This window comes from Euprymna scolopes, chromosome 40 (genome assembly GCF_053919585.1).
Source record: "Euprymna scolopes isolate OS-2025 chromosome 40, ASM5391958v1, whole genome shotgun sequence".
NCBI lineage: Eukaryota > Metazoa > Mollusca > Cephalopoda > Sepiida > Sepiolidae > Euprymna > Euprymna scolopes.
Window position 1 is genome coordinate 62,424,525 of NC_136521.1, and position 13,142 is coordinate 62,437,666.

General features: G+C 32.0%; 1 protein-coding gene across 1 annotated transcript in view; it reads right to left on the reverse strand.

The window, feature by feature from the left end:
- Positions 1–13,142, reverse strand: part of LOC145265676 (sperm-tail PG-rich repeat-containing protein 2-like) — a 1,924,518-nt gene that overhangs the window by 640,393 nt on the left and 1,270,983 nt on the right. The window contains exon 10 of the mRNA XM_080121737.1: positions 3,887–4,073. Within this exon, the coding sequence (XP_079977863.1) occupies positions 3,887–4,073 (187 nt within the window). The remainder of the gene's footprint in view (positions 1–3,886; positions 4,074–13,142) is intronic.

Sequence of the window (13,142 nt, forward strand, 5' to 3'; positions counted from 1 at the left end):
TAAGGGCAAATATCACTAGCTCAATAGACAATTCAGGTCATAACCTTTCGAACGAGCTTTCATTGGTAAAATTCTAATCAATAGCAATTGAGATTTGGAACTTATTAAGTTGCTAAAAACATGTGGTCAATCTATCCATATATATATATATATATATATATATATATATATATATATATATATACTATTGAATAAATGAACTATTATATATTTCCCAATATATTTGTGACTTCATTTTCCATTCTTATTGTTTTTCAATATATATATATAATTTAATTATTTTTAATATTTCAGTAAGGTCGACAATAAATCTGCTCTTTAAGTCTAAAATGACTTCTCAGACATCAAAAGAAACCACCTCTAGTTTTAGTTGAGGAATGACTTTTAATCAATTCGTTACTGATACAGTAGATTTAATTGCGTTACGGATGCTAATTTAGATTACGTAAATTTAATGAGGTAATATTTTTTTTTTATCGAGCACTATTAACAATTTGTGAAATTCAATTGTTTTGATTTATACATATAACTCTAACTTTCTAGTAAATATCCTTTTTAAAGTATAAATCCGTTACGATTTCCTCCAAATTGTTTCAAATAACAAGCTCAATAATTCATGTTTTCAGCTTCAGAGCATATATATATACTTGTTGTTTCAGTCTACTAGTCATATAAATTAATCATAATTTATATGTATGCTTTATTTCACACTTTACTGATGTACGTTTCGCAAACATACCGAACAGTTTTGATATTCAGTACTTTAAAAACGATCACGCACTAAAAATACCCAATACAGTGCTTTCTGAGCTTGCCGTTTTCATTTTCATTAAGCAATTTTCATCCTTATCATATATGTGTCTATAAAATTGAAATTGTCTGCGTGTCTGCGTGTCTGTGTGTTACTGTGTGTACATTTTCTCTAACAAATTACTCTGTCAATTTTCAGTCTACAGACTTGGTATTTGACATAAAGGCTATTGAGATTTTGGAAAATCCTGCTGATCAGATTTCGGCCAAACATTTCGCTGTTAAGGAGTCAAAGTTCAATGAGTTACCGTTGAAAACGCTACTATCTCCTCCGCAAATTTTGAGTCTAAACATATAAAATTTTAGATGTAGGTTACTTGGACATGGACCAAACTTTTTATTTCAATTTGAGACTAAAACAATAAATGTGAAGGTGCCAAATTGGAATGAAAGTTTAAAAAGAAATTGACTTCTGCGGTTTCTACAAAAAATTACTCAGTTAATTTTTGGTCTAAACATTTGAAATTTTACATAAAGTGTATTCAGACATAGGTTAAACGTTCTGATCGTTTTTTACCCAAAAATTTTGCTGCCAAGGGGTAAAAGTTCTAAAGATTTGACCTTTGCGGTGTCTATCAAACTACTCAGCCAATTTTAGGTCTAGCATTTGAAATTTCATATAAGTGTATTCAAACATGCATCAAGTTTTTTAATCAGGTTTCGTACGAAAAAGAGGTCAAAGTTGAAAGAGTTTGCAGACTCTAGCAAACCCCTATGACAATTGTTGGTCTAAACACGTGAAACTTTAGATGTAGGTTACCTGGACATGAGTTAAACTTTTTATTTTATATATACATATGCACAGTAAGTTATGAACAGTAAATAGGGTCCGAGCAAAGTCAGGCTGAACGGCTAGTACAATATAGTTATGAAATTCTCAGATTACTGTCGTAAAGTTTTCTTAAAACCTGTATAATTGAGGAGCCTATGTTTTAACCAATTTAAGATGGTTTATTTTTCGTATCATTGGTCTTCTGTGTATATGCTTTCTTTTTACAATTACCCAGCCAGCATTGGCTCTTCGTTTTTTTGGTATATTGCGCTGAAGTACCGATTTTAGAATATTTTTAAAATCTTGCTTTAGTGAGTCATTTCTTTCTGAGGTATCGCTTATATATTTAGTTTTTATTTCTTTCTAGAAGCTCTTAAATCATTTTCTTGAACCAATCATGATTATTCTGCTTCTAAAGATTAACTGACTTTGATCAGAAAATAAAAAATGTATTCAGCAAAGAAAAACTAGAAGAAAATTGATGATACATATGCAAAACACGATCTGATTTCGTTCTTTTAAACTCTTCTTGATCCCAGAAGCCTGGATGCCGGTGCACCCGCAAATGGCCGCAAAGAAGTAAAAATCAGGTTTGTAGAATCCTAAGAGATTAGGTCAACGTGATTGACCGATATTTTAAAGAAAACGCATGTAACAATGTTGACGGCATCTAGGACAATAAAATAGATGTGCAGACCATGGGATACAGGTGTGAGAAAGAGAGAAAGCGACCACGATGGGCGAGGTAAATGACACACTTTTTTCTACACTATATTTATTTATTTATTTTTTCATTATAATAATAATAATAATAATAATAATAATAATAATAATAATAATATAAAAGTCACTTTGTGTGTGAGTGTGAGTTAATGTTATATCGATTTTTACGTATTATAAAGTTGCGAATTCAAAAATAAAAAAAAGTATATTCCTATGAATTTGGTGCATTAGCTTGAATCGAAACCGATATATATATATATATATATATATATATATATATATATATATATATATATATATATGTATATATATATATATATATATATACATATATATATATATATATATACTAGCAGGGGTGCCCGGCGTTGCTCGGGTGTTTGGAGGTGTATGCTGTGCAAAAAAAGCAAAAAAACAAAAAAATGGTTAATTTTTTAAAACTTTGACCCCTATTATGACCCCTTAAAATTTATTGTTTCGGGCTCAAATCACTTTATTAAGTTAGATCCAGGTTCAAGGAACCTAAATCTAAAATTTCAAGTGTCTAAACCCAAAATTGTCGGAGGAGTTTGGTAGAGTTCTTAAAGGTCAAATCGTTGAAATTTGACCCCTTAACAGCCAAATTTCTGGCTGACACCCGTCACATCGATTTTCCTAAATCTCAGAACCCGGTATTTCAAATTTCGAGTCTATAGACTAAAAATTGACAGAGTTATTGCGTAGGGAAATGTACACAGACAGACAGATACACAGACAGACAGACAGACACGTTCCCTTTTATATATATATATATATATATATATATATATATATATATATATATATATATATATATATATATATATATATATATATATATATAACTTAATTTCCTTTAGCCATAATCGAAACAGAAACCAAAACTTATGAAGAATTCTTGGTAAAATTATTTAGAACAACAAATGGAGCTAATTAACAATTAAACGACCCGGATGTAAGTGTTACTCCGAAAATAATACACACGCTATCGCGCGCGCGACACAGTCCAATACAAATAAGATATTACATTTTAAAAGACAATCTCAAATGTACTCCTTCAGTCTACTCTTAGCAGACAATGTTTTTTTTTTTTTTTCGCACTGCTTCTTTTTAATATGTTCTCTTTCATGTAAGGCGAATGAACCGCTGCCGTCGGAATTAATACGAGTTTCCCCACCATTACAGTAATGATCATTTATTTTCATAATGGTATTTGAACACGAGGATAAATCTATGAAAGATCGCTGTCATATTATTGTCCAGTGTTGCCACATTGGCATGTTTACAGATGAATTTCCTGAATGTGTCTTTTATAAGAGCAGTTTGACATTCGAGGATTTTATTTCGCTTCTTTCAAAGCTCGATGTACGGGCACACTAAAATAGGAATAAGGAGAATGTTATAGGGATTCTCTCATACATTTAATATGCAAGCCATTCTTTTGATGAAGGAATTCATTTTTAATAGGTTTACAAGATTAAAAAACCGTTGACGCCTTATATGTCATTAATAACAGCTCATACCTGTCATTATTGTGCTTAAATTAAAAATAAAATTCCTTACCTGGATTTTCACTGTCGTCTTTCTGTTCGTTGATCATATCCCGCATCGGCGCAAATCGCGAAGCGGCAGACAAAAATGCCGTCTGTTTACGCATAGCAGATTGTGTCCGCGGTTTGGCGCGTTCTGCATTCATTTGAGAGCGTTCGAACGATTTAATAACTTCGTAGGTGTCCGGGCCCGGTTTTTCCTATTATTAAAAGAACAAAAAGAAACATTATTAAATAAAAGTTTGTACATTTGCTTTTTTTAGGGGGGGGGGGGGTTAAGTTTAAAATGCAAATCTATTTCTTTTGATTGCAAATTCGGCAACTATAAGCAATTCTAACTTCAACTTTTGCAATTCATTACGCCGTTTCAGCAGGATAAAACAACATGACACATAGCGTTGGACACAATCTACTGTGAGAAGCATTTGATGAACGAATAATTTCACGAAATGGACTGTCAACTAGCCATTTCACTCACACGACTTAATCCAATTAGATTATTTTATTTGAGAATATATGAGGTCACATGACTGCGCTGATAAATCAGACACAATAGACCACTTAAAAGATAACATTCGCCACGTTAGTACTAAGACACGGCCTTATTTATTTCGAAGAGTTTGGGAAAATTTACCCCTAGATTACCTCAAATACACGCAAGCCACCGAGACCATATGCTTTCAATTGTATTTAAATAATAAGTTATGCATACCAAATAATAATATTTCGACTAAATTATGTGTTTGTTGAATAATACAACTGTGACTTATTTTAATTTAAGGTTTGCCGCATCTAACAAATACCTTTAATATTTGGACTTGTCGGGCCATTGTTCCCATCTTGAGTGTTAATTTTGCAAAATTTCGCTGGATATTTCGACCATAGTCAGGTCTTTGTTGTCGAAATCGAGAATATTTCTATCAGATCGGAGAATTTGATGAATCTGGTTAGTTTAGAAGGTTACAGCTGTATAATGTTTTACAGGGCTGATAAGAAAGTCTTCTCCTGAAAGTATTTAGTGACGAGTATTTAACAGAAATTGTCAGGTAGTCTTGGATAGTTTTTCATCTATATTACATGACATTTATACGTCGGGATGTTTAGAAAATGACCAGCAGAGTGTATTGTAGTAATGATATAAATATAATGGCATATCTAATGCTAAAGGAGTTGAAATATTTATTTACTACACAGCAGTATCATGCCTTCGTTAATTCAATCATGCACGGATAGGAATCCTAAGTAATTTGCAACTGCAATTTGCTTGAGGGATCTCTTTGAAATTCCATGAAGATTCCCGAGTTCAACAGAAAAAAATTTCCGCGTTCGACAGAAAGATTCCCGAGTTCCATAAGATAAACCTGAAAAAGGTCAGCGGTCACATTAGTCAAAATTTTCTGAAAATAGGCTCAAGAGGAGAACAGTAGTTTAATAATCCAAATAATAGGATCAATGATTATTTATTATTTCTTGAATAAATAGGTCGATAAATACGATGCTCTCGTTCCATCAAAACCGCTCTGATGTTACATATAGGTTTCATTAAAAGTCTTAGTGATAAAGTAAGAGTCTTAAGTGAGATGAGAGTCTTGAGAGTGATGCTTAGCATGAGTCTTATTACAGTGAGGGATGTTGTAAGACTCAGAGAGAGAGAGAGAGAGAAGTTGTATAAGTTGATGTACGAGAGACTTTTAGAGATTGTTCCTGTTATAAGAGATTCTTATATATTAAAAAGTTCATTCATTAATTGTGTTGAATGGAAGAAGAAGAAAGCTCTTTGAGTGAAGGGATAGTGTTCAGACAGTTCGGATATGATGATGTTGAGACGTGTATGTAAAGGCATATAACACAAATATATAATACAATTGGACTTTACCTTTTTATAAGAATCATAAACACAAGACGAGCTTTACAAAAAACACTTGATGGTTTATTCTTCACACGGCCGTGATTCCATCATCAAGAATTCAAAGTTTCACATTTTTTTCTTGAAGTGACGTCTCGCTTCTAGACGTCTGACTCTCTCTGAGTTTTTTCACTGACTGTCTAACTCTAAAGTTTTTCTCTATTCCTAGAACTTTCTATTTTCCGTGACGTCATACACATGTTAAAACATGTGCCTTCTTTCACGTGTTATGGACATACGTGTCCAAAACGTTTCCTATTTCTCAGTAACCTATTTATCCAATATGTTAAAAACATTATCTTATAAGCTGCATTCTTTCAATTTAAAATTTCATAACAAACTTGATAGTTAACATTCTTTCCTTGAAATATTTATCTATATTCTAAACAAATGTTTGTTTTACATTTTTAAATTCTCACACGTAATCTATTTCTAAACTAAGATTACGAGGTTCGAATTTGTCTATTGCTATTTCATTTTCATTTTAAACTAAATTCTCCATTTTTATACTTACATGAAAAGGGGACAGCCCTTATCATGTAACACTGACCCCCAACTTGGCCGCAAATGAAATGAATGTCTCTCATCTTTGGAAAACATTATGTTTTCTCAGCTTCTCCAACTGACCTTCACATCTGATTCGAATGGATCACATACATCAAATCCCTGTCCAATAATATCGTTAAATCAATCTACCGCTCCAGTAGATATCTCACTGTCAATGCAATCCAAACCAAGTACATCCTAGGTTGGAATACTGTTGCCATATCTGGGCAGGAGCTTTTTGAAGGATGTTATCTTGCATTGGCAGTGTTAAACACCGGGTTCGCCACTGAGTAGGTGATGCTATTTTTCATTCTCTGCAATCTTTGTTCACAGAAGAGATGGTGCATGGCTCCTTCTTCTCTATCGTTACTTTCATGGCAATTGCTCGTCTGAGTTTCAATCTATGGTCCCTCCTCACCAAACCTTCGCAAACACTAACTACTATCAACAATATCCTCTACTATATGTGCCTAAATCTAAACGCAGATTCTATGAACAAAGCTTAATTTCCTATAACCGCTCGCCCGTGGAACTCGATTACGCTGTCCTGCTTACCAGCTGACTACAACATTGTCGTCTTCAAATCCAATATAAGCAAGTTCTTTTTTTATTGGACCAGCCATTAATTAATCAAATTGTACCCAATTTCTACGACTAACGCTTACTATGCTGTTGTCCTGGTGATTTACTCTCAGTAACTCCTATTCACGAGTGGTACTCGACTCTTAGTTAGTGGTGACTACTCTGTAAACAAAACTCGACCTTCATCCAAACACTAGAAAACATAATCTATGTATTTATCAAAGTGACAATGTGTGCGTGAAGGCAATTGTTAACCTACATACCGAACGAGTTTTTTTTTAACTATAAACTTGAAATTTAGCAAAAAGCTTATTCAAACATGTGGAAATTCTAACCCGAAAAAATGGCTGCTAAAATGTACAAATTGACACATTGATACATGGGAGTCATCGGACGTTTATATGTTTCTCAAATGTTTTACTAACGAAAGTGCGCGGCCGGAAAAATGGCAGCCTCTTTATGTTAAAAATAAGTAGGTTTGAAAATATTTTGGAAGAACGTTTCAAGCTGATCTTATGGTAATCGTAATTGACTCACTGTATTTAGGCCTTAGTTCCGATCGAGGCTCCATTATTTTTCTTTCTTAAAAAAAGTGAACTGTTTACATAAAAAAAAAACATCGCATGCGCATGTTTCTGTTTCTGTATTATTAAACTATAATATTTATGAGTGTTTTACGGCCGGGTAACGCCGTGTGACCTTCTTAGAGATACAGAGAGAGAGAGAGAGTGGGAGGGAGAGACGTAGGTATAATATATATATATATATATATATATATATTTATATATATATATATATATATATACTAGCAAAAGTACCCATCATTGACTGCGTTCAAAAACCCCCTACAGAAAATGCACTCTTATTTATGAAAGTATGATAGGTTATGAAAAGGAACGGTTGTAAAGAGATAGCTTCGAATTTGGGGTATAAAAACCAAAGCAAAATATGATGAAAGTAAAAATAAAATAGATATACCCCATCATTTATTATACCATACCTGTTCACACTGAAACACTTATCACAATATTCTGTGGATCTATATTAAAAAAATATTGTAAAACTTTGTGACATATTTCCATTCTATGGAGATCAGGTGCGAACGAAACCCCATACTTTTATCATAAAATATTTCTCCAACCTGACGCATAATTATCAAAGTATACTTACGAAGATAGATATAAAAAGTCTTTATTTATGTGTGTGCTTATTTCCATTCTATGGAGGCCAGGCGCGAACGCAGACCCCACTATTTTATCATACTATCCCTATTTAAGTTAAAACATACTTATCACAGTATTATTATGTAAATCTATATCAAAACGCTTTTTTTTATTTTAAAATTTTTTATTTCCATACTTTGTTGACCAGGCGCTGACGCAGCCCCAACAGTTTTATTATACCATCCCTATTAAAGTTAAAACGAATAGGCTCCTATATAGTTGACTATTTAAAAAAAAACTGATTACATATAATGATAAAAGATGTATCGAGACACAGGAATGGGTATGTTTGATCTGGCATAATGAAGATTCATTAAAATTGTGGGGTTTGCGTTCGTGTCTGGTCAACAAAGTATGGAAGTAAAATAATTGAAAGTAAAAAAAAAAAACGTGTACAAGTGTTTTTGATATAGATGTACATAATAATACTGTGATAAGTATGTTCTAACTTAAATAGGGATGGTATAATAAAATTGTGGGGTCTGCGTTCGTGCCTGGCCTCCATAGAATGGAAATAAGCACACACATTGATAAAGACTTTTCATATCTTGGGGTCTACGTTCGCACCTGGCCTCCATGGAAGTGAAATAGGCATAAACTTTAATAAAGACTTTTCATATCTATCTGCGTAATTATACTTTGATAATTATGTTTCAGTTTGAAGAAATATGGTATAATAAAATTATGGGGTGTTCGTTCGCACCTGACCTGCATAAAATGGAAATATGTCACAAAGTTTAACAAGGTTTTTTTTTCATATAGATCAACAGTATATTGTGATAAGTGTTTTAGTGTGAACAGGTATGGTATAACAAATTATGGGATTTATCTATTTTATTTTTACTTTCATCATATTTTGCTTCGGTTTTGATAACTTCAAATTCGAAGCTATCTCTTTACAACCCTTCCGTTTCATAACCTATCATACTTTCATAAATCAGAGTTCATATTCTGTAGGCTGTTTTTCGAATCCAGTCAACGACGAGTACTTCTGCTAGTATATATATATATATATATATATATATATATATATATATATATATACAGGGTTATTCAAAAATCAAGAGACTTTATTCAAAAATCAAGGGACTTTATTCAAAAATATAAAGACTTTATTCAAAAATCAAAAGACTTTATTCAAAAATATAAAGACTTTTTCAGATATAAAAAAAAATATTTTTAAATTTTACCCTTAATGGTAGAATCAAATCAAGGTATGGAGAACAATATGAACTCGGATGGTTCTGCTTACAAGAAACCCAGAGTAATGATGAATGAATCTCTTTTTGAGTTAATAAAAAGGCTTGTTGGGCAAAATGTACCTGCAACGGAAATTATGCAGATGGCAGGACAAAGCAAGTCTACTGTGTATAAAGCAGTTTCAAAGATAAGAGAAAATCCAGATTCTTCTTATTCTGAGAATTATGGAAAATCAGGGCGACCTACAACACATCACCCTGACTTGGTAAACAAGGTTAAAAATATTATTAATGAAGACCAGTCGTTAACTCAAAAAGGGATTCAAACAAAGTTTGAAGAAAAATTTGGATTTACCCCGAATCAAACCAACGTTTGCAGACTTTTGAAGGAAGCGGGGCTAACAAGAAAAAGGCTGAAGAGGAAGGCAGCTGTCGTTAACACGAATAATCACCGTGAAAAAATGAGAGAATACGCCAGGGCTTTTGTGGGATATTGAAACCGCGAAGTTTTGTTTCTGGATGAAACAGGCTTTAATTTGCACACATCCAAAAATTATGGATATTCGCAAATTGGTGTAAGCCCAGTTACTTATGTGCCCCTTCTAAAGGACAAAACCTATCAGCCTGCTGTATTATTTCACAATTCAGCTTATCCTATTACAAACTGATTGATGGATCGTTTAATGGGGAGAGGTTTCTTGAGTTTCTCGTCGGGGCTGTTAATGAGGGTGTTTTAAGGAGAAATGTAGTCTTAGTAATGGATAACGCCCCAATCCACAAGACAATTGTTGTTAAAGAGTTTTTAGAATCTCACCAGATTGAAGTTGTATATCTTCCCCCTTACAGCCCCGACCTTAACCCTATAGAAATTTTTTTAGTATGGTTAAGTCTAGATACTCGGCCAAAAGACCTCGTGCTGTTACTAGGGAAGAATTAAAAATTAATGTTGGTAATGTTTTGGAAAACTTAAATGGGGAGGATGTGCAAATTTTTGAAAATCTCATAAGAAAAATGTGGGACCTAATCTACCAAGTAATAACAGGTGTTTAATAAATGAAATTATAAAGTCTCTTGATTTTTGAATAAAGTCTCTTGGTTTTTGAATAAAGTCTTTATATTTTTGAATAAAGTCTCTTGGTTTTTGAATAAAGTCTTTATATTTTTGAATAAAGTCTCTTGGTTTTTGAATAACCCTGTATATATATAAAGCTGAACATCTCTGTGTGTGTCTGGTCACGAATAGGCTCCAATATGTTTGACTATTATAGAAAACTTATCACCTATAATGAGATCAGATGTATCGAGACACAGAGATGTGTATGTTTGATCTGGCATAATGACGATTCATTTAAATTGTGGGGGCTGCGAACGCGCCTGCTCAACAAAGTATGGAAATAAAAAAAATTAAAAGAAAAAGAAAAAGTTTAGAAGTGTTTTTGATATAGATGTACATAATAATACATTGATAATTATGTTTTAATTTTAATAGGGATTACATAATAAAATTGTGGGGGCTGTGTTCGCGCCTGGCCTCCATAGAATGGAAATAGGCACAAACTTTAATAAAGACTTCTCATATCTATCTGCGTAAGCATATTTTGATAATTATGTTTCAGTTTAAAGAAATATTGTATAATAAAACGATTGGGTGTTTGTTCGCGCCTGACCTCCATAGAATGGAAATCTGTCACAAAGTTTAACAATTTTTTTTTAATATAGATCCACAGAATATTGTGATAAGAGTTTCAGTGTGAACATGTATGGTATAATAAATGATGGGTTATATCTATTGTATTTTTATTTTCATCATATTTTGCTTTGGTTTTGATAACTCCAAATTCGAAACTTTATCTTTACAACCCGTCCGTTTCATAATCTATCATATTTCATGAATCAGAGTCCATTACTGTAGGCTGGTTTTCGAACCCAGTCAACGACGCGTATTTTTGCTAGTATATATATATATATATATATATATATATATATATATATATATATATATATAATTTATAAAATATATATGGCGATTAAGCTACACTGAATATTCCGCGTTTCATCCACTCTAGGACTCTGAGGCTTATGCGCGAATTTTGTGGTTGTCTGTCCTTTTTATATACACACCTTCTATTGAGATTTTAGTAAGCCAATCATCTTTCTAGTATCTACCGCGCCGTTCTTGTCAGCCAATGGGCATGCACTTATAGGACAAAGGCCCGTTTGACCTATGGTTGACCTGATTCTTTTTGTGTGTTCTATTTAGCCTGGATATCTAGTGTCTTGACCTGTTTTAAATCAAGGTTAGGTTTTTTATGTTAGTTTTATATATGTATATATATATATATATATATATATATATATATATGTATATACATATATACACATACATACATATAAGTATGATATGTGTATTTATCTTATTTATTTATTTGGTTATTTTCTATTGTTTTTCTTAGTTTTAAAGTTATTTTTTATCTGTATCCTGGAGTAAATGTTATCCTATGAACACAGTTGTTTGCTATTTCTCTCCTACAGTTTAATAGATGTTGTGATTCTTTAAAGTACAGGATAGCAAATTCTCTACAGGTGTTTACTTGTCTTACTATTATTTATTTGCTAACGTAGGTTCCATACGATGTTTTTTTATTGTTGAATGTACTTCTGTGGTCATAATATCGAGTTTTGAAATCTAAGGAAGTCATAACTACGTAATATTTCTTGTTATTCGGGGTTTCCTTCGCAAATATTTTGGCCTGGTAAACTATACTTTTGGTTAGAAATATATTTTGAATTGGACAAAGTTTGCGGTATCTCCAGTTGCCTTTATATTGTTCGGTAATGGTATTTTTTATTTTTATTTCTAGTATGGTTTATGTTGTCCGAGGTGTGTTTATTATTATTATTATTATTATTATTATTATTATTATTATTATTTCTGCTAGTTATATATGTGTCTTTTGTGTTAGTTTAATTTTTGTCATAATGTCTACTTTTTAATTGGTTATTTTGGTTTGTTTACATTGTTTTTATTTAATATTTTGTTATTATGTGCTTTAATTATCATCTCTAAATTTTCGCAGCAGCTGTAGGATAGCTTTAGGGTATTTTTACTGAAAATTTTGTGCAAGGAGTTGGTTGCGGGAAAGTGCTGTTCGATAAGATCTAGAAACGTCTTGCCAAGTTTTGTTTTTAACACTTGATTTTATGGTGTCGTATACCAGATAATATTTATTTTTCTTCTATTTTTAATTTTATGATAGTTATTGGCGTTTTGTTGCTTATATTTGATATCAATATTTTTGTATCCACTATTTTTTAAAGCTGTTTCATAGATATTGGTTGACCTGTTAAATGCATTTTCATCGCTTGAGTTATTGCTGAGTCTACTTACGATCGAGTTAGGAATAGGTTTTATACTTGATGGTGGGTGATTGGACTAAGGGTTTACGTATATTGGAGTAGCGTTATCTTTTAAGTAGGGTTCATATGTGTTTTTTTCTAAATTAAACGTGCCGTCCAGGAAGTTTGTTATTTTTATGTTAGCTAATACGTCTACTTAACATCCACACTACCAACATCTATTAAATGGTAGGAGAAAAATAGCGAACCACTGTGTTCATAGGATAAACTTTACTCTAGGATAGAGATACAAAATAACTTTAAAACTAACAAAAACAATGGAGAATAAATAAAATAAATAACCATGCATAAACAAAAACTATCATACATATATATGGATGTATGTGTGTATGTATCTGTATATATATACATATATATATATATATATATATATATATATATATATACATATATAAA